General features: G+C 40.7%; 1 protein-coding gene and 1 long non-coding RNA gene across 2 annotated transcripts; both read left to right on the forward strand.

Annotated features, from left to right (window-relative positions):
* Positions 1–11,827: 11,827 nt before the first annotated feature.
* LOC112848007 (uncharacterized) lies at positions 11,828–16,326 on the forward strand. The gene is made up of 3 exons (XR_003221867.1): positions 11,828–12,893; positions 13,321–13,374; positions 15,935–16,326. It is a non-coding gene; the product is annotated as an uncharacterized LOC112848007 (long non-coding RNA).
* Positions 16,327–19,084: 2,758 nt separating this feature from the next.
* On the forward strand, positions 19,085–21,843 carry LOC112842374 (uncharacterized). The gene is made up of 4 exons (XM_025898718.1): positions 19,085–19,269; positions 19,469–19,751; positions 19,839–20,421; positions 21,779–21,843. Exons 1-4 carry the CDS (start codon positions 19,085–19,087, stop codon positions 21,841–21,843), a joined length of 1,116 nt encoding a protein of 371 aa, XP_025754503.1.
* Positions 21,844–22,441: the final 598 nt, after the last annotated feature.

Genomic DNA, 22,441 nt, shown 5'->3' on the forward strand with positions numbered 1-22,441 from the left:
TCACCTATTCAGGTTGTAAATTGTGTTTTTAAAAAGTAACTAAGTAACTAAGTAATTAATTACTTTTGAAAATAAGTAATCAGTAAAGTAACGGGATTACTTTTTCGGGGAAGTAATCAGTAATTAATTACTGATTACTTTTTTCAAGTAACTTGACCAACACCGGTTATAACCCACGCTTCATATGGAAACACAGCTAGCACTAGGAAGCAAATGAGGTTCACTAAATTAGCATGGTAACAGAGGAGTTTGCTCTTGGTAATCAGCTTGGCCACTATGTGTGATGTAAAGAAGATGGATGGTGGAAAAGCTTGTTAATAACTCATTTAGTACATCAGCAAGGAAACCTGTAACCATGATGGAAAGGGGACAGCAACTCTGACCATGTCCAGTGTAATAAAACTGGTAAGTGGAGCAGTTGCAGGCTCAGCAGTACTTTTACATTAGCATCTATGAGAATGACTGAATGTAATAAGCTTAACTAGCTGTTTTGCCAACATTCCACCTTCATTTTTTATTCATATTTTAATCCCCCCCTCTGGATATTGTTAACCATGTCACACACTGCTCAAGCTTTTTAACTCAGCTGATTTTTTTTTTTTTTAATTATTTTTAAATATTTTTGAAAAATCAAGATAAAATACAACAAAGAGGACTCATTACTGTTGAGGAGCTGCTATATTCGACAAGAATGGGTCCAAGGGACAATGTTTCTTATTTTAAAAGTCCAGCAGCCACTCTACTCAGACATTTAAGGACTATTGTTAAAAGAAGAGTGGATGCTACACTGTGTTAATCATAGCCCAACTCTTTTTAGATGTGTTGCTCCCATCAAATTCAAAATGTTTTTCATGAGATAGTAAAAAGTGTCACTTTAATAATTTGAAATGTTTTCCATGTTCTTTTCTGAATAAAATGTGGGTTTATGAGATGTGCAAATCATTGTATAAAAAGTGGCACGACTTTTTTCTCAGAATTATGACTTTTTCATCAGAATTATTTTTCTCAGAATTCTGAGATTAAAGTCAGAATTCTGACGTTTTTTCTAAGAATTTCAGAAATGAAGAAAAAAAAGGCGTGCCCACTTTTTTTCCAGTGGCCCTAATCCTCTTCCATAGTGTGGAGAAGAAATCTGTTGTATATAATAGGAAGCCCCTGAGCAGCCTGAGACTATAGCAGCAGAACTAAGGGGGTGTTCAGGGTCACCTGATTCAGTTATAGCTTTAAGCTTTGTTAAAAGAAATGTTTTAAGCATGATCTTAAAAGTGGAGAGGGTTTCCATTTCCTGAATACAGACTGGAAGCTCCTGCCATAGTAGAGGGGCCTGAAAGTTGAGGCTCTTGTTCTGAAAATTCTAGTAACCACAAGCCTTCAGTCTGACAGCGAGGTCCTCTGTTGAGATAATACGGTACAGTGATATTTAAGACATGATAGGGCCTGATTATTCAACTCTTTGTATGTGAGGAGCATATTTTTTAATGAATTCTATATTTAACAGGGAGCCAACGAAAAGAGTGGAATATAGAGGAAATATGCTCTGTCTTTTTCATTCCCTGTCAGTACTCTCACTGTAGCATTTTGGATCAACTAAAGGCTTTTCAGGGAGATTTTCAAACAGCCTGATAATAAGAATTTGCCATGGTACAGGCTTGAAGTTACATATGTATGGACTAGTTTTTCTGTTTCAGCATTACTCTGAAACAGGAATCAACTTTGGTAATATTGTACAGATGAAAAACATAGTCCTGCATGGTGAAGGACATATATGATCAAAAAAAAAATTAAATTTAGAACTAGGAAATTAGAGGTCATCCAGGCCTGTAGTTTAACTAAATGACTTGTCTTATGTGACTGCATTGATAAATATAAGTTGGTGTCATCTGCATAGCAATGAAAATGTATTCAGTATTTTCCAACCATATTGTCTGAGCATGTATAACATAAATATAAGTTGATAATATGTGAGGCTTGTGTTTATAGGCCTTTCCATTGCAAGCGTTTTAAAATGCCTTAATGAAAACACTAAACCACCTTCTAACAAGGAAAAACCTGACGAAGTTAAGTTAAACATTAAAGGAATTACTGAGAGTGAAATATATATCAAATGTTAGTGCTTTACAACACATTGACTTCTACCATTTATATCGTGAAAGGAGGAAAAAAAAAAATATTTTTTTGTAAACAGTTTTATCTTCCAGTGGCGGCCTAAAGACTTGCAGGGTATACGCCAAATACCACTGAAGTGGTTCCGTCTAACACAATGGGGCCCATCTGTGGTCTGTCTGTTTTCTGAAAGTGAATCAGTGATTCATAGGTAACTTTATATACTAGTTCTTAAAATCATAGGTAAGGTTTTTTTGACATAAAAGTGCAAGTTGTGTCACATACACATACATTGCTAACACCAATGATTCCTCTTCTTAAATGTGATCCTAAATCAATAAATTGCTTTCAGTGCTCCACTTTTAGCTCTGAGGAGAACACAGCAACATTAACTGAATCACTGAAAAGAAAGAAACTCAAAATCAACAAAATATCCCAACAAACAAGTGGTCTCCACTGTGAACTAGAACGAGAAAGTTTCTCTTTGCAAAATCATCCAGTGGAGGTTCAAAGACTTGCAGAATCTAGGTCAAATAACACTGATGGGGTTGCATCTAACACATTGTGACCCATCTGTGGGTGTAATCAGTCTCACAGTGAATCAGAATCCTTGGTAACTCTATAAACATGCCTTAAAAGAACATGTTTTGTGAGGTATTGTATGCTTTTCAGACATAAACCTGCAAATGCCAACACTAATGATTCTTCTTCTTCTTAAAAGTGATCCTGAATCAATAATTTGCTTTCAGTGCTCCACTTGTGGAGCTTTTCACTTCAATTGTGGAGCTGCAGTCAGACAGACTGCTGTTTGGAAGTGCATTATCTCAGCTTTCAAAATGTCCTCAACTGGAAATAATAGTTGGACTATAATTGTAATTTTCCCATTCAAATGACAGAATTGAGTTATGCAGGAAACAGCATGTTATGGCCAATACACTGTGTAATGTAATGAGAAAAGACAAATTGAGGTGAGACAAAGAATTACGGAGCACAAAAGTCAGAACGTCCAGAGTTTGGGAAACAGAAACAGATTAGAGAAAAAAGAGGGACCCTTAGAATTATCTATAAATGCTGCTGTGTCAGGTTGGTATTTTTAAAACAAAGAGGAAATACTAACACTGGACATGTGATAGTGAAAGATAAATGTTCAATATACAGTACTTAATTTGTGTCCTTACAAGAAAGCAATAACCTAAATAGAGTAAAAATGATCGTGATTTAATGAAGTTGTCTTGTTTTCATTGATTTAATTAAAACAACATGCATTAGATTAAGTAGTGGAATAATTACCTTTAAACCTAAGCCACAAAATTTGTGTAACTTTAAAACTGCATTAATCCCATTTATTGGAAAAAAATATTGAGAAAGGGCAAAATGTTGCAATACAATATGGAAGAAATTGTAGTTAAAAATCTACTGAACTAAGACTTCACTTTGCAGTTGCCCTCAGCTCTGTGACTCATTTTTAGCCCAGCACCATGGTTAGGATAGTTTTTACCTTGAGTGTGTCTGTGTGTGTCAACATGGCAAATTGTGGTCCTGTGGGGTGCGCTATGCAGGGAGGTTAATAGGTTAGCCAGGTTTGTTGAGCCTGAAGCTAGAGTTTTCAATGTCATGAAGCTGGCTGTCTTTTATTGTAGCTAGATCACCATGGTAACACTCTCAGGAGCAGGTTCCTGTATGTTTCAGTTTAAAATCATCTATAATAGGAACCACAAAGGTACCAGTTGTTATTGATATTTTCTAGAATTCTATTGTTGTGCATAGTTTTAATAAACTGAGCTATGAAGTACAGTAGCATGGGTTGTACACGTTGTGTGAATTGACATGCATCCAGTGTATTTTATAGAAAATAAGCAATTATATGTACATTTATGTTTAGTCCTCATTCAAACTTAGTATAAAGGACTCTACAGATGTCAGCGGGTAAGAAGCAGCATCCACCTTAAAATGGTCTAAAAAAACTATTCACTCTCACATACACATCATCTGCCAATTTTAAGTGACAGATGCAGCTCTTCAGAAAAGCTACCATCAAGCAGAAAGTTAACACTTCACAGTAGGAAGGTTCTGGGTTCGAACATCTGCACCCCACATAGAATATTCAGTCAAATAAATATACTAACTCATGCATTCAAAAGAATGACGATTTTCTCAAACGTTCTTCTGTTTCTATTTTTTTAACCTTTTTTTTATCTCTCTGTGACTAGGCAGCTCTCAGTCTGTCCATTTTGAACAGGAAAGAATCAAATGACATGTCAAACACTGCCTTTTATGTGGGTGCACACAGAGCATGAAGGAGAATGTTGATAAACACCATCGTCATAACCTTATCTCTGACTGAGGGTTTTGGGTTTTCTCAACTAACTTAAAGAAAATCTTGCAATTCAATTGAATTTTATTTAGCCTATCCAGCACCAAATCACAACAACAGTCGTCTCAAAGCTTTATAACGTAAGTTAGACCTTACACTAATACAATAAAGACCCCTACTTTTGCAGGAACTCCGCCAAAGACAGTTTTCGGTAGATGGCATGTGCTCATTCTGCTAGTACTGTTTACTGTAACATGACTCATCACTTACTCATCACAGCAGTGTGTTGAGTAAGTAACTAGGAAGGTATTTCACCAGGAATGCCAAACAAGAACTAAAGCCAGAAAATAACTAGACAAGGGCATGACAGTAAGTCAGTACAAGTCTTGCTCACTGATTGCTGAATTAATGAGCCAGGTTTTGCAAATATGTTAAAGCATCAGTTTTGTAAAGATTGTTTTCAGCTTGTTTACAACAGTTGACACTTTTATAATGCTAAACATAGAAACACAATTCTAATATCCTTTTGTGTTGTTAAGTATATTCTAGATCCCAGATTGGAAAAAACTTACTAAATTCACTCATTTAAACTTCTTTGGTTGGTCAGTAAGTTCTATGATCTTCATCCACACAGGGTGAGAATTATGATCAATGATGCAATACCTTTTTTTTTTTAACCTGTGCATTATCCAATAATAATGAGCACTTTGTGAAATAGCTCAGGTCTTTGGGGAAATTAAAACTGATTTACCAGGAGTTGTATGACAGCACGGGCGGTGAGAAGAGAGGAGGATTGTCAGAGCTGTTGGTCACGTACTGTCTCTGCTCTGCCCCATCCATTGTAGTGAGTGGGGTCTAGCTGCAGTGCTGCTCTGTCTGGGGGCCTTATCTGGCTGTGGAGCACAGGGCTCTGTGCTGCTGTCTCTATTGGCATGGTGATAGAGGGAGGGCCTGTCTTCCCAGATAAACCCTCCCCCTGTTCTTCCTGCTGGAGGCATTGTAAAAAATGTTCCCACAGCCATTAGACATCAACACGTCTGCTGGTGACAAGTTGGCCTCCATGACTGGGGAAGATAAAGGACGTGGAGGGGGAAGAAATGGAAGGTAGCAGGTAAACAGGTACATAGATGGTGGAGAGGAGGAAAGCTGGGGCAAGGGAATTAGGAGGGGATGGAGACACAATGACAAAGTATGAATTTTACCAAGTAATTTACTTCAGTATCAGTTCATAAAATCCTATTAGTTGTGACCAGCAGCTACTGAATCATTTTGTTGGTCTGTGCTAAAACTTTTCTCAAACTAAAGTTTTCTGGTCATTTCTCATTTCTGGTGGTTATCAACATGGTTACATTCATCAGTTAAATAATATGGATAACCTTTCCTTATTTTAATAAATGTTGTCTATAAAATGTTGCCAAAAATGTCAAGATTATAATAACTATAAGGACCATCATGCTTCAAAATAACATCTAGTAGTTAAACACAATTTATTATGCTTCTATAAAGCTGCATTTTTTGTACATTTGTACACTTACAAAAACACAGCTAAAGAAATAAATATAATGTACTTAATTTCATCAGGTGGCTATCGATAAGTCTCCTTAACATGCGATGAGACAATTGGTTTCTAACCAGTTCACCTTTCATCTTCAGAAGTAATGGCATGTCAGGTTTGTGTTTGCAGTTCCTTTCACTGCTTCGAAGTGTCAAAAATGTCTAGATAAAGGACACAAAAGACCTGCTAACTTGCTGAAGTTCTGTATGAAATTCAAGTCTACTTTGTGCACCGTTTGAAATGACTGACACTTAAAGGTGACAAATCTTTGGAAGAAACTGCAAAATAAAAAAGCATTAATCGAGATGTAGGGATATAGGGTACCAGGCTACACTAACTGAATCCCTGAACAGGAAAAAAAGAGAGCACATCATAGCCAAACAAAAAAGTGGTGTCCACAGTTAACTGGAACAAGAAAGTCTCTCTTTGCAAAATCATCCAGTGGAGGTTCAAAGACTTGCAGAATCTAGGGCAAATTGCACTGATGGGGTTGCATTATTATGGGGAAGCTTATGGTAAGTTAAATAAGCGAGATCTGTAATAACTCGTCAGCCTGCATTCCTTGGTATCCGGCTGCTTTTCCGTTTACATGACTGCTGCTTATCCATGCTGTCAATCTCAATACTGGCATCATTACTCTAGTCCAATCATATTTTCACTTGCTTTCTTTGAGCCAATCAGCCTCTCCTTCGCGTGGTTTAAATCTGTGTTTGCCGTGGTTCTCCCTTTCAGACTCTCTTTCGTGCAACCCACCTCCTCTCCATCTGCACCTTAGCCAGAGCTCTATTCAAGCCTCAGTCTTTAGCTTCACCGCCGCCAGCATATGGACTCTGGGGGGTCCTGTCCTTAATCCTGCCATGATGGGTCATCATAGTCTAATCGCCAAATATATTAATTTCTCTATCTCAATAAATCATGTTCAGTTCTTCCAAGTGATCTCCCCTTATTGAAATGCTTTCAGTGCTCCGCTTGTAGCTCTGAATCTTTTCTCTAGAAGTGTGGATCTGCAGTCAACTAGACTGCTGGTTGGAAGTGAATCATCTCAGCTTTGAGAATGTCCCCATGTGGAAAAAATAGCTGGACTATAATTGTATATTTCCCATTCTAATGACAGAATTGAATTATGTAGGAAACAGTGTTTTAAGATTACACAAAGTTATAGCAGATACACTGTGTAATGAAATGATGAAAGACAAACTGAGGTGAGACAAACAATAAAGGAGGACGACGGAAGCCACCCCCAGAGTTTAGGAAACAGGACAGAACAGAGAAGAAGGACCAGACAGGAAATCCTAATCAATTTCATAAGACTTTGTAATTTTATCTTCCTTGCAACAACACACTGATCCACATTCACCAGAGGGCAGTTTTTCATTATTCATAGGCTTCTGTTTCCTGCTGTTTTTGTCCACTTGCTGAGTGTACTTGAGCGTGACTCTAAACCACAAATCCAAAAGTAAGAATCATGCAGACAAACACATGGGCACCAGACAAGTGTTAATTCTATTAATAAACAGGAAACTGGCTGCACCTTTTTGTCATCCTGAAAGGGAATTTTAAAAACAGACAGTCTCTCTTCATCAAAATATGACCTTTTTTGATTACCCTCATGATTGCACAAATAATCCAAAAAGGTCAGGCTGAACAACAATCTTTGACATAAACAACATTAAAATTACATTAAATTACTGTTGCTAATCATAAGGTGTTTTTTTTTCTTAGAAAAAGTGTAAAACTAATTTATTTAATTTTTTTTAAAGCCCTTCAAACTTTGAGTTAGAAAGTTTATCTACTTTACACTTAGAGTTATTTTTCTATGTCACAAAACTAAATTATTGTGAGAAGGAATGCATATTCGGACACGCTGGAGTCATTTATTCATCAAAAGACCTGCATCATCGTAGCTTGCCAAGGAACCGTGCCATTTGCGGACAAACTGAGGTCACTGTGAATGTGGGGTAAACATCCACTTCAGAGCCACAGTGCTGTGCCAGGCAGTGAGGAGGACACTGAACTGGCAGATCAGACCACCTGGCCCTGCCAGACTGTCAGCCTATTTATACCCAAGACAATAATTTGCACCAGAACTCCTCAACACCACTGACAAGGAGATCCGGGAGGGGGGACTCTGTATGAAGTTACTATGGTGAAGGAAAAAGCAATCTAATGTGGATTCTGATAACCTTCTGCCATCTTTTCCCTGTGAGGCTTTCCCAGAGGAGAAAAGCAGTGACAGCATTTTCTCCTCTGCCTGCTGTCACCACATCTACCAGAGGGGAAACATTAATGACATGAACTGCACTCTGGGCAGAAGTGCTGGCTAAAACTTTGCTCACATTTGGCTTGAAAGAAAAGATGCGTTGGAATTTATTATTATAAGATATGTATCTATGCATCTTCTTGGGTAAAATACACTACTACTATTTATAATGTACCATGTAACAATCTAATCTGTTGTAATTAGGACCCAAAATTAAAAACGTTTCACTGAAAGTTATATTTTCAATATAAAAACTTGAATTATCCCTTCACTAATGCAGCTGAGTACAGGGGTAAAATTTCTTCAGGTCAGTCCAGAAGTCAGTAACTCCTCACTTTCCTTAAAAGTAATCCTAAGGAAGGAGAGAACAGGATGATCTTTTCAAGCACAGAAAGCGGGTGCAGAGTTTGAAACCACCAGCGAGGTGGGCCCTTTCTGTGTGGAGTTTGCATCTTCTTCTTGTGCCTGTGTGACCTCCAACACTGTGAATGAAATAACTGTTTGTTCTGTTATCCCTTCTGGCACAGTGGCAGCCTGTCCAGGATGTACCCGACGTCCCCTTTATGACAGCCACGATAGACTCCAGCCCCCCACACAACCCTGAAATGAATGGATGGATAACATTACCTAGTTTGCTCAGCAAGGTGATCTTCACAAAATAGTTTCTGAAGCTGAAATCCAATGTGTTGACATTGGATTTAGTCTTATCATGCCACTTGTTTGCAAACCTCTTCTTGTGGAGACAAGTGGGGTTTTTACTTATGTATGTTGTTTTATAACAATCTGAGGATGTACAACAGTTGTGTTAACCAAAGACTTTATTTCAGGCTTCTGATCAAAAGCCTGTTTAAAAATTGATGGCAGCTTGATGAGCTGTGTACCACTGTACCTCAAATGCGCATTTCATAGATGGAACACCTGTGCTGTATTAGTGCAGCTCTTCACAAACACATTAGATATGGTCTTTTACCTTCATGTACTTTCATTTTCTTTCTTTTTTTCAGTTTCACTTCATCTAGTCATAACTGTGTGGTACTTCCTTTGTCTAATATAAATTCTGATAAGCCCAGACCTCAGTATTGTCACTAATCAGGCCACACAGCCATGAGAAAAACCCAGAGATGCATGGGAATGTCTTTCAAACTATTTTATTTTAAGTAAATAAAACAGAAACCTATTGTTACAAACTATGGTGTGTGTAGTCAGTACCATCAGTGGTGTAAAGGGTGGAAAAATGGGGTATGTAATGTTGGTGCTGTTGGTTTGGTTCTTGCATTTAACAGAGTCAAACAGGGTGTCGCAGGGGGATGAGCTAGTGACACAACTAGGCTCTAAACGCTTTTTATGGAACCCTGGCACTCTGGGCCCAGGTGTTGCCAGTGTCACTAACTGTGAACAGGAACTCTGCCTCTCCAGTGCCTGCAAACAAGACCCAAGTAGGCAAAAAGGAAGGCAGGCTGCAGTGGGTCGTCACAGTATCAGTCCATTTCTCAATGTTATGTTCCATTTTCAGAGCTTACTGTTGATTTAATAAATTACAGTTACACAGATTTAATTATTTTAATTCAGTTGCCAGTACCAGAGCAACATCTTTTACACCCTAGTAGGGTCTCCCATTGCAAATTGATCCTGTGTCAGGAACCAGACAAATACCAATTCAAAAACCCTTATGAGTGTGAACAGTGGACCCTTCTTCGGATAGGGTTACTGGGGCCCAGCCCTGGAGCCAGGCCCGGGGAGGGTGTCTGGGGGTGAGCGCTTGGTAGCCGGGCCTCAGTCCATGGGGCCTAGGGGGGTACAGCCCAAAGAGGGGACATGGACCCGCCCTCCTGTTAGCCCACCAACTGCTCAAGGCGGCATAGGGGTCGGTGCAGTGTCTAATCCATGACTACAGAGACTAGCAACTCGGACATGGAACGTCACCTCTCTAGTGGGTAAGGAGCCTGAGCTAGTGTGTGAGGTTGAGAGGTACTTGCTAGATCTAGTCGATTTTCTTTTCCCTGCACCTTCTGGACGGGGAACAGGTCCTGACTGTTGTCGGTTTGCCAAATGACAGTTTGGAGTACCCGGCCTTCTTGGAGCCCCTGGCTGGGGTGCTTGAGGGTGCTCCACCTGGGAGCAAGTCAAACCTCAGATACAGGAGGAACAATGCAGTTTTCTTCTTGCTCGTGGAACACTGGACCAGCTCTTTACCCTCTCAAAGATACGCGAGGGTGCATGGGAGTTTACCCAACCAGTCTACGTGTGTTTTTTTGACTTGGAGAAGGCATTCGACCATATCCCTCGGAGCATTATGTTTGAGGTGCTTCGGGAGTATGGGGTGTCTGGCCCATTGCTACAAGCCATTCAACCCTTATACAACTGTTGCAAAAGCTTGGTCCACATAGTCAGCAATAAGTCAGACTCATTTCCTCTGGGTGTTGGACTCCGCTAGTGCTGTCCTTTGTCACTGATTCTGGTCCACTTGGGTGGAATCTCGTCTCTGTTTTTCACAGATGATGTGGTCCTGTTGGCTTCATCCAGTTTACGGTCTACAGCTCACACTGGAGCAAGTAACTGCCCCAAGTGGAGGAGTTTAAGTATCTCGGGCTCTTGAGTGAGGGGAGAGCGGAGTGGGAGAGCGATAGACAAATTGGTGCTGCAGCTGCGGTGATGCGGATCCTGTACCGGTCCGTCATGGTGAAAAGAGAGCTGAACGTAAAAGTGACGCTCTTGATTTACTAGTGAATCCAGTGGGTGCTCACTTATGGTCACAGCCTTTGGGTAGTAACGAAAAGAACAAGATCACCTTTCTTCGAAGGGTGGCTGGCCTCTCCCTTAGAGATAGGGTGAGGAGTTCTGCCATCCGGGAGGGGCTCAGAGGACAACCGCCACTCCTCCACATTGAAAGCCACATTCCGGGCATGTCCCACAGGAGGAGCCCCCGGGACAGACCCAGGACACACTGGAGATATTATATTGATCGGCTGGCCTGGGAATGCCCTGGTGTTCCCCCAGACAAGCTGATTAGGGGCTGGGTCCTGGGGGCAGCAGCCTATGCAGACAAGCCAACACCTCCATTTCCCCGGCCACCTCGGCATAGGCTGTTGACCCCACGACCCAGGCCCAGATAAGTGGAAGAAAGTGGGTTTATGAAATATGTCATAATGAATGCTTCTTTGTTTCTTTTGATGTGAAATGTTAGCTACATTAGCCCTAATACAACACTGTTGATTAAAAATTAGCTTACTTATCAGTAATGTAAGGCCTGTGAAAGCATTTCCAAATCCAAATTTGGAACTTAAGATAAGTGTATAACAATATTAGTTTGTAGATATATTATTAAAAACAAATGTCCTCAGTATAACACATTATACAGTGAATCCATAATTTTTATGGTCTAGAGACTTTATTATGACTAATAAGATAGCTCCAAAGCAACGTATCGACCTACTGACAATAAATCTAACTCAGCGGGTTTTATTTTTTCTCCATGTGCTGAATTAATAGAAGAAAGTCCCATCGGGCCATCCACCCTGACTTTACTAGCCCAGAAAATAAGTCAAAGCATGAAAACGTCCACTTTAAATCTGCGTGTCATGTCATGTGTCATGTTATGTAAGTGATTAGCATATTAATAAATAAAAGTCATAATAAAAGATTTTAAATTAGACTTGAATTGAATATGTGAATCATTTGTATGTGTTTCAGTGAAATAAACTGAACCCATGTGGTGTACACAAGTTCATTTAAAATCCTTAACCACAGCCCCAGAGTGAAATAAAGTGTATTTGCTGGAGCCACCATTAGTCAGACTTTTTAATTAATAGACATCCTGTTCCTTGGCTCTCCTTTGAAAAGACGAAAGGCTGGAGGTAGCAAGGAGGGAAAACAGGCTAAAGACAGTGTAATTAGTTATTGAGTGAGTTGGGTGCCTGCTGCAGTGGGCAGTGTCGGTGCTACATGAGATTTTATTGGGTGGGCGACACAAGTCTATTTACTTTCTGTCACCTCTCGAGACACCCATGGCAGTTTTAGATAGTGTCAGGCAGTCTGGCTTTGCTGTCCATCAGCAACATTCTCAAGTCCAAATGTGGAAGATGGGGCTTAACCTTTAGATCAATGAAAACACAGAATATACCTTAATGATAATAAATCAATAGTTTTCTTCTTGTGTAAAAAGGCTTTTTTTGCTGAAACGGAAATAACACACAAAAAAGTTGTCACCCCTGTCAAATAAAAGCTCACAAGACTCAAAAGTCTTATAAATATGATCCAGTAAAGAGCAGCATATGTGAGCTAAGTGAATCTAAATACCTGCAATATTGGACAGAGTGAAGCAGCAGTGTGGTTATGAGAACATTTTGGCAGTCACGTCTGTTATGCAGAGCAGGAAACGGGAGCTCAGCGTTGTTGAGCAGTCAGAACAGGTGGGAGGCTTGCATGCATTTGTGCATGTGCACATGTTTATGCACCCAGCTCGTGTGTTTGTGCATGTTGGTGTATTTGTTTACGGGTCCCAGAGGTGCACAAGTGCAAAGGAGAGAGATATGCTGTGTTGGCAGAGTGCACAAGACTAATGCCTGAAACTTGGACACTTGTACAGTCTCTGTTTTCCCTCTGGCTCAGTGCTGGACAGCGATCACAGGGAAGCAAAGCAGAGGATCCAGGATGGCTGAAAAGTAAGATTTAGAGATATACTTGTGGCAGGTCCTTTGACAGCTAGTATTTATAGCACAAGTGTGTTCATGGGCAACCCAAAGGATTTTCATTGTGGTAGTTTAATGATTTTCAGCCTGCAAATCAAGATACCTATGGCCCTAAACTATAAATCAGAACATAAATCCTTAAAGAAAGAGTTTGACATTTTCAGAAATATGCTTCATGAGAAAGACTCACGGCTTCTCAGTAGAACGCTGGATAATATTATTCCCTTCATCTGTCACTGGTTTTAATGTTGTGGCTGTTCATACAAATCTGTTTTTGCTTTTTTCCCCTTCTTAGTTTTATGATTTTGTGAACAAAAAAAGAACCATCGACAAACATTTATTGACAACAGCTTGTGAGAATATTTGCACAAGCCATACTGAGGTCTTGTTTTTTGGAAAGTGTCAGGATAGTGTCGTGGATGAGAGAAGGAGGACCCAAACGCTGGACTCACAGGTAGGTAAGTGAAGGTTGGTGTTTATTGTCGACGGAGTGAACAAACAGAACAGAAGTAGGATAGGGCTGGCTGGCTGGACGACTGACTGAATGAATGAAGGACTGACTGACTGAATGGCTAGCTGACTGAACGCAGGCAGAAACGACAACATAACATCAATGACACGACCCTGAACGAGTGGAAACAGAGGACTTAAATACACAGACTGATGAGGATGATAATGAGAGACCGGTGAGTACACAGCTGAACATAATCTGGCTAATAACACAAGAGACGAGCTGACACAGGAAAAGCAGGAAATGAGAACGTTGATGTGGCAACATAACCTAAATGTGACAAAACTGAAAACACTGGGTCACCGACCCAGGAACCCTGACAGAAAGGAGCATTAGAGGAAAGGATATGGCGACAGGCACAAGATCCTGATGAAATGATTATTTTCTTTACTCAGAGAGCCACTCTTACATCTTTTCAGCCAGTGCTATAATTTTGACTTAAAATTACTTCTCATCTTTAAATTCCTAGACTCTTAACATGATGCTTTTTCCCCCCAGTCTGCCACACAGCAGACATCACTGATAATCTTAGTCAACAAACCCTCGCCTGCTATGAAAGACTTGCTGGCTTGGATTTACCACAAGGGAGACTCCCTTTCAAATCTGGGGTCAATAAGAGGAACTCTAATTGAAAGAGACCAAAAGATCTGGCCAACGGAGAAGTGCCTTGTTATTAACTGATCTGAAGATAGACTTGTTAGTGTTTAGATTGAGAGGGAAAGGAGCAGACCTGATGTTAGATAATCCATTGTTCCCCCTGGACACAAGACTGACTGCCTGGTTTCATTTGCAGCTCGAATATAGCCAGTGGCCCTTGTGTCATCGGTCTGAATCACATAGCAGCTGGAGATAAAACTTGAAAAATGCTCCTTCTCAAAGAACTCTACACTAATTACTTGACAACCTTAACAGAATAAAAATGGACAGCAAGTTATATAGCGTTCTAAAGCAGAGATACACACAATGTGTTTTCTTACACTTGATGTTTGGCCCACCTATCATTTGCAGGAGTTATCTTTGCTGGTGCTGTCACTCACAAGATAATCTACCAGAGCTTCCATTAGCAGTTACATTGTGCTTAGCTAGCTACCTGTGACTTTGTTGATGTGAAGCAAGGTTGGTACTCACTGCAATCATCAACTTCTCATCCATTGCGATGTAGAATAGAAGGCTGCACCAGTGACAACCACACACTAGCTAGATATGAAACCATTTGACTGGCTATTGAAGTTTTGCAGGCGTGTCACTGCTAACCTCATGGACGTTATCTGCCACTTTTGGGCATGTGACAATCATGGTGACAGTGTAAGGGCAAATGAATGAGGCCCCAGTTACACAGACCTAGAGACTGGTTAGCAAAAATGTGCTACCCTCAATCAAGTGGTTGCTGCTGCATGCTGGGAACCTGGTTGCTAAAGCTCCACTCACACAGGCAGAAACCAGTTGCTAGGGAAAAATGCATCCACCTCCACCCCTTCTGGCAAAAACCTCCTTGCAGTTGCTTTGGTTGCCAGCAGATTGCTGCGGTCATCTGAACTCCTTGACCCATCTACAAATATTCAACATCGCCTTTCTGAATGGTAGTGAAACTGAAAAGTTGACAGAAACTGGAAATGGAGAACAAAGTAGAGTGGAAGAGTATGTATTTATGAATCATGTTGGTTATAAGTGTAAGCTCTCAGTTACCAGTTTGCACTTTTTCAGGTTTTACTATTGCTTGGCTAATAGTTAGCGTCGGCATCGTCTATGCAAACTACAGACGACAGTGGCAATGCGGTTCTTGGTCCAGCAACCTCTTTGTGACCAATTTCAACTGGAGATAGTTTGCAACTTCTAAAAACCACTCACCAACCATTCTGGAAATACATATTGTTCCTTCACAACCAATGTTTTTATCATGTCCAAATAGGGGGCAACTCTCAAGCAATGTGCAAATGACATCAAACAATAAACCACTATAGGCTGAGAAGTATTTAATAATAATAATGTATACTTTATTGATCCCTGTGGGGAAATTCCTCTCTGCATTTAACCCATTCACTCAGTGAAGCAGTGGGCAGCCACCAATCTAGTGCCCAGGGAGCAGTGTGTAGGAATGGTACCTTGCTCAGGGGTACCTCAGGGTAGCTGTTCAATGGATTCAACTCCTGGAAGGTCAGGGGTTCAGTGGATTCAAACTCTTAACCTACCCGATCATGGGGTCCCCACTCTACCCACTGAGTTATCTATGCAAACAACTGACAATTCAGTGCCAAAACATGCAACATTACCATAATGACCATAATCAAAGAATCAGAATTAAGTTTGTTGTCAAGTTTGTATTGAGAAGGGATATTTTGCTGTTATTTTATCATTGCATCAGAATCATATAATAAGCATTGCATTAAAGCATTTATTGAAGCTATTGACATTACATTAACGTTTGTATTATAGTGATTGTTATAACCTCATGTTAATCTTCTATTTACAGGTGTTGGTATAATCATATAATCTTTCATTACAGGTGTAACCATGATCATCTTTATACATATTGCCGTTTGGTGCTTATTATGGAGTTGTGCTCACTTCAGTAAGGGTTAAAAGCTACAGTCAGCGGGATGTCTGGCTGATCTATTGAGGGAAGTGACGCAGAGCGTAGAAGGCCGCACATGCTTGCAAGACACTTACATCATGTTATTTTATGATCCTTTATTTAGATATATCTTTTGTTAACCTTTAAGTAGTGTGTATTGGCAATAATTACTCATTAGTTCATTTATGTATCATCATTAATTGTTACTTCATTAGAGAATTTCTTTAGGCTGTCGGCCTTATGTTACAACTTGTATTACAGGTATTGTCATGATTCCATATTAACATTTTCTATTACAGGTGCAGTGATAATTCTTTTGTATATACATGCATTGTATTTTTGTGCTTGCCAATGAGGGGGGCTCGGTCAACTAGTGGAGGGTCGGAAACTTTGTTCGGCGCGAGGACTGAACAATCTATTGTGTTAAGGATCTTGAGCTATAGAAAGAACACGCTTACAAAACACAGATATCATGTTATTCATCATTATCCTTTATTCATTTATATTCTTTTTATTAAGCTTTGAGTAGTGGCATTTGATTAGAACATTTATTCAACAGACTACATGTATGGTTTCAGTTAGGTTATTGCACACATGCAGAGTTGGCCTCTGTCCTTATAGACAGAGTGAAGGCTGAGGTCGAGGCACACACGCACACACACAAGCAGTAGTTAAACTCATGTGTAGGGGAGAGTTCAAATATTTAAATAGCAATCTGCAAAGCCTTGTAGCTGTTTGATTATGCTTGCAGGAGAGACTGTTTGTTCCAGGGGATAAGCAGCGTTAGAAGATTACCGGGAAGGATCTGGCCTCGGGAAGAAGAAGATGTTCTTTTAATGTGTTAAAAGTTGTCAACATTGATTGTATTGTACCTACTTTACGCATGAGGGGGCGTTCCAATACCCTGATTTTCATAAAAACTATTGTTGTGTGGTTTTCGGTGAGAGATCTTATGCTGTCTGCGTGCAGTGTTCATCTCCCACACGTGTGTTCATTAAAATCATCGTTTGACTTGACCCGGCCGGACCAGTGTTGTTATTTTGGTTTTCCTCCTGTATCCATCCCCAATATTTTGAACCCGTGACAGTACACAAACAAGGAATTCGTCTTGGTTTCATGGTGAAAAAACAAGGAAAAAAGAAACAGTGGTTTCTTGAGAAGTTGTTGATGGCTGAATGCATGTAAACATACTTTTAGGAAATACTGTTACTTGAGAGTAAGGGCAGAGTTGTGTCAATATGAATTATTCTTTTGAATTATTTACTCGTGTATGTGAGCACATGCACCTGGTGTTTGCCTTAGTGGTCAGTAAGCCTTGTTGCACTATATTGACTTATGATGATACATAAGAGAAAAAACGATGTGAAGGGAGGCAGAATAAAGCTGAGCATGGCAGATATAGGGTTGGTGTTTATCTGATCCAAAATCTTTTCAACTCCATGTTCAATATAACAAAAGATAAACAAAATAAACAACGGCAAAACATTCAAACAGGCATCCATGAGTGTAATTTAATAGAACTTTAATTTCCCTTCTTGTAAAGCAATAAGTAGAAGACATCACAGTGATGTCAATATAATATTGAAATGTATCCAGGGTAAAATTAGGGTGTGAAATTAATCAGTAACAAGCCAATATGCAGGTCCCTGATTCTGTTTTCTGTACATAAGGCACCATAAATCATTGTGAACCTCATTAAATGCCCAGCAAGCTCTAGGTAATTTCCCTAGGAGGCCTCTTGGCTCGAAGCCCCCAAATACACAACGCTGTCTCTTGCCTCAGCAGGACCTGGCAATGCCACAGAAAGAGCAAGAGAGGGGGAGAGAAGCAGGTATGGATAGATTCAGATAGAGGAATTGCAGTAGGAAGAGATGGATGACTGGGTTTTGAATGATGAGCTCTCCTCTATCTCTCTTAAACTACTGATAGCGACCCTGGAACCGTTGGACCCGTAGTGATCGCACTCTGCTCCAGACTCATACTTTAAATAAGCACTTCAAGTCTGCACTTCGGTTCTCAGCATATTTCATATGGTATTATGGTCTATTGCTGTGTTCTAACATTACCATTATTTCAAGCACTTAACTTTAATTTATTTTTCTTTCTGTCTTTTCTGTGTTTTACTATGTTACGCTTCATTCACTCAGTGCCAAAACTTCCCATATTGGAACTGATTCAAATGATTCTTCTGATACGTTATTCCTTTCATTCCACTTTTCTTTTTTTTTAAATTGCTAATGGGAATGTCATAGAGCCTTTTTTTATCAAAAATATTTATTATATCTTTTTACATGTTATGTTAGATTCACTAAAAAGAAGAGTCTGCTTTTTAGGAAAACTAAATATCTGAGCTGCCAAAGAGAGACAATATAAAAATTGATTTAACAATTTGAGTAGCTGTATCAGAAATCTTTCAGTGCTGAGCATATACTGTAATACGATATACTCTCACCAGACACTTTTATTATGCCTTGCTAGCATTGGGCTGAATGCCCTTTTGGCTTCAGAACTACTTTAATTATTTTCGTCATTAATTCAACAAGGTTCTGGAAACGTCGTTCTTTGGTCCATATTACAGTTTTTTTCTATTGGTTTGGCGCAGTTTTCACAAGCAATTGGTACATTTCCAAAACTCTTAGTACTTATATCACAACAGACCATCAAAAGTGCACCTTTTTCAAACATTTCAGCATATTTTCAATTGTGTTAGTACAATACACATAATGACAAAATATCCTTGACACTACACAAAATAAGTGTTTCATCTAAATAAATGTTTCGTTCACAGTTACTGCCTTTCATAATGTTATCACAATAAAATTTTGGATTTGCATCTCTTATTAGTCAGTTTAATACATTTGTCTGTCACTTCATTCAACTGATCTTAATGTTTAATCAATGAATCATTCATTATGTCCATGGATTTCCAACTTGACTGATTGTTGTCTGGTCATTTGCAAGTTACACATTGCTGCAAGAGCTTTCAATCTAGAAATACTAATTGCTAATTGTTTCCCCCTGATGATCACAATTAGTTACCATGTAAGTAGAACTGTGTTTGAGACTTTGCACTGTTCAAATATGGAGCAGGATAGACTCGTAGGGAGAGGAAACCTTCATCGGAGAGGTGGTGGTGCTCCTCGACAGAGAGGTGGTCTTCAGAGAAATGTAGGCAGAAGACAACGCACCATCATCTCTAATGAAGTCCGGGCCATCATTGTTGACCATGTAGTTAACAGAGGCTTTACCATGGCTGAGGCTGCCAGGTTGGTACAGCCTAATTTGCAAAGGTCAGCTGTCAGCTCTATCATCAGAACTTTTCGCCAAGAAAACCGGTATGTCTGCTATAGCAACTTCACTTCTAAAAAATAGTGCCCCATTGTATAGATGAACAACATGTAATTGTCAGTTTACAGTAATGTGATTTGTAATACTTCAATATTGACAGTATATGATTGTCCTCAGAATTAACGGGAGACAACCTGGTGGTGGTCGCCCACGTGTTTTGACTGACCAGCAGGAGTTGGCTGTGGTGGAAATGGTCAGGGCAAGGAATGACATACGGCTGTCTGAAATCAAACAGGCTATTGAGAACAGCAATGACACCTTTGCCAATGTGCCATCAATTAGCCTTCCAACGATTGCCCGGCTTTTGAAGAAGCACCAGGTTTCCATGAAACAACTTTACTTGGTTCCTTTTGAGAGGAACAATGTCCGGGTGAAACAACTGCATTCAGAATATATTCAGGTACAACACTAAACTGGCATGCAATTACTGTAACAGTACTGACAACTATTAGTTGTAAAAAAAAAACTAACTAAATTATCATTTTAGAGGGTGATGGAGCTGGACGCTGCTGTGAATCATCACAAGTATATTGTTGTTGATGAGGCCGGTTTCAATCTGGCAAAAACTAGACGCAGAGGACGTAACCTGATTGGACAAAGGGCTACCATCCAAGTCCCTGGACAACGTGGGGGAAACATTTCAATGTGTGCAGCCATATCTGAAGATGGTGTGGTAGGCTGTAGACCAGTTCTAGGGTCATACAACACTGAACACCTGATAGTTTTTTTAAATGAACTGGAGCAGGCCTGTCAGGGAGAAGACATCGTCTATGTTGTTGTGTGGGACAATGTCAGCTTCCACCATGCACAGCTGGTTCAGGAATGGTTTCAAACACATCCTCTCTTCAAGACCCTCTACCTTCCACCATATTCCTCTTTCCTCAACCCAATTGAGGAATTCTTCTCTACATGGAGGTGGAAGGTGTATGATCGCCATCCCCATGAGCATGTCTCCCTTCTTCAAGCCATGTGTGAAGCTTGTGGTGATATAACTGCTGAGCAATGTCAAGCCTGGATTCGTCATGCCAGGAGATTTTTCCCACAGTGCCTGAACAACGAAGACATCCACTGTGATCCATCCATCCATCCATCCATCTTCATCCGCTTTATCCGAGGCCGGGTTGCGGGGGCAGCAGCCTAAGCAGAGAAGCCCAGACCTCCCTCTCCCCAGCCACCTCCTCCAGCTTATCCGGGGGAACACCAAGGCGTTCCCAGGCCAGCCGAGAGATATAATCTCTCCAGCGTGTCCTGGGTCTGCCCCGGGGCCTCCTCCCAGTGGGACATGCCCGGAACACCTCACCCAGGAGGCGCCCAGGAGGCATCCTTATCAGATGCCCGAACCACCTCAACTGGCTCCTTTCGATGTGGAGGAGCAACGGCTCTACTCTGAGCCCCTCCTGGATGGCCGAACTTCTCACCCTATCTCTAAGGGAGAGGCCAGCCACCCTTCGGAGGAAGCTCATTTCTGCCGCTTGTATCCACGATCTCGTTCTTTCGGTCACTACCCACAGCTCGTGGCCATAGGTGAGGGTAGGGACGTAGATCGACCGGTAAATTGAGAGCTTCGCTTTTACACTCAGCTCCCTCTTCACCACGACGGACCGGTGCAGCATCCGCATCACTGCAGCCGCAGCACCAATCCGTCTGTCGATCTCCGGCTCCCTTCTCCCATCACTCGCGAACAAGACCCCGAGATACTTGAACTCCTCCACTTGGGGCAGGAACTCATCCCCGACCCGGAGTCGGCACTCCACCCTTTTCTGGCTGAGAACCAAGGCCTCAGATTTGGAGGTGCTGATCCTCATTCCCACTGCTTCACACTCGGCTGCGAACTGTTCCAGTGCGAGCTGGAGGCCCTCACCCGATGAAGCCAACAGAACCACATCATCCGCAAAAAGCAGAGATGAGATTCTGAGGCCACCGAAGCGAAAGCCCTCCGCCACTTGGCTGCGCCTAGAAATCCTGTACATAAAAATTATGAACAGAACCAGTGACAAAGGGCAGCCCTGGCAGAGCCCATCACCCACCGGGAACGAGTCCGACTTATTGCCGGCAATGCGAACCAAACTCTTGCAACGGTTGTATAGGGATCGAATGGCCCGTAGCAATGGGCCAGACACCCCATACTCCCGCAACACCTCCCACAGGGCACCCCGAGGGACACGGTCGAATGCCTTCTCCAAGTCCACAAAACACATGTAGACTGGTTTGGCAAAATCCCATGCACCCTCAAGTATCCTTGAGAGGATAAAGAGCTGGTCCAGTGTTCCGCGACCAGGACGAAAACCGCATTGTTCCTCCTGTATCCGAGGTTCGACTAACGGACGAACTCTCCTTTCCAGCACCCTGGCATAGACTTTCCCAGGGAGGCTGAGGAGTGTGATCCCCCTGTAGTTGGAACACACCCTCCGGTCTCCCTTCTTAAAGATGGGGACCACCACCCCGGTGTTGATGGAAATTTATGGCCCAATGTTAATGAGCGGCTTGATTAATTGTGTAAAAGTGATAAGAATAAAATAAAAAAAATATATATTTTGCTTATGTAAATGACTTGTTCTTTTTCTCCCTTTTTCATGTGTGTGTGTGTGTGTGTGTGTGTATATATATATATATAATTTTTTTTTATGTCTGAACATAAGTGTAATATTTGCTGTGTAAGGTTTTACAGTTCAGTTACACTCATTCATCACCAAGGACAATTTGAAACGCTTACCTTGTATTATTTGCTCCTGAATGAAATGATTGGTAAAAGTACTATGTTGAAAAAAGATCTTACTGTTTTGTTTGGGTGATTAAAGCAAATGTTCTCAAAATATATCACAATGATCATGTGTTCTGAAACAATGATTAAGTGGAATGAAAATATGTGCAAATACAATGAAATCATGACATCAGATTTGGAAGAATGACTAGTGGTGTTACAAATGTGATCAAATGTGAGTTTTGTACTGAGAGATTTGAAAATGCACACTTTAGTTATGGAAATAGTACCAGACCTATTAAAAAAAACTGTAATATGATTCCATATTGACAGATTTGTTGGCTGCACATTCATGATGCAAGTCTCCTTGCTCTATTGATACTGAGTCA

This window comes from Oreochromis niloticus, linkage group LG2, assembly GCF_001858045.2.
Source record: "Oreochromis niloticus isolate F11D_XX linkage group LG2, O_niloticus_UMD_NMBU, whole genome shotgun sequence".
NCBI lineage: Eukaryota > Metazoa > Chordata > Actinopteri > Cichliformes > Cichlidae > Oreochromis > Oreochromis niloticus.

Coding starts and splice junctions, on each gene's coding strand:
- LOC112842374 (XM_025898718.1), top strand. CDS start 19,085: ATGGAGCAGGATAGACTCGTAGGGAGAGGAAACCTTCATCGGAGAGGT. Junction 19,752..19,838: donor TGCATTCAGAATATATTCAG/GTACAACACTAA, acceptor TTATCATTTTAG/AGGGTGATGGAGCTGGACGC. Junction 20,422..21,778: donor GAACAACGAAGACATCCACT/GTGATCCATCCA, acceptor CCCTTCTTAAAG/ATGGGGACCACCACCCCGGT.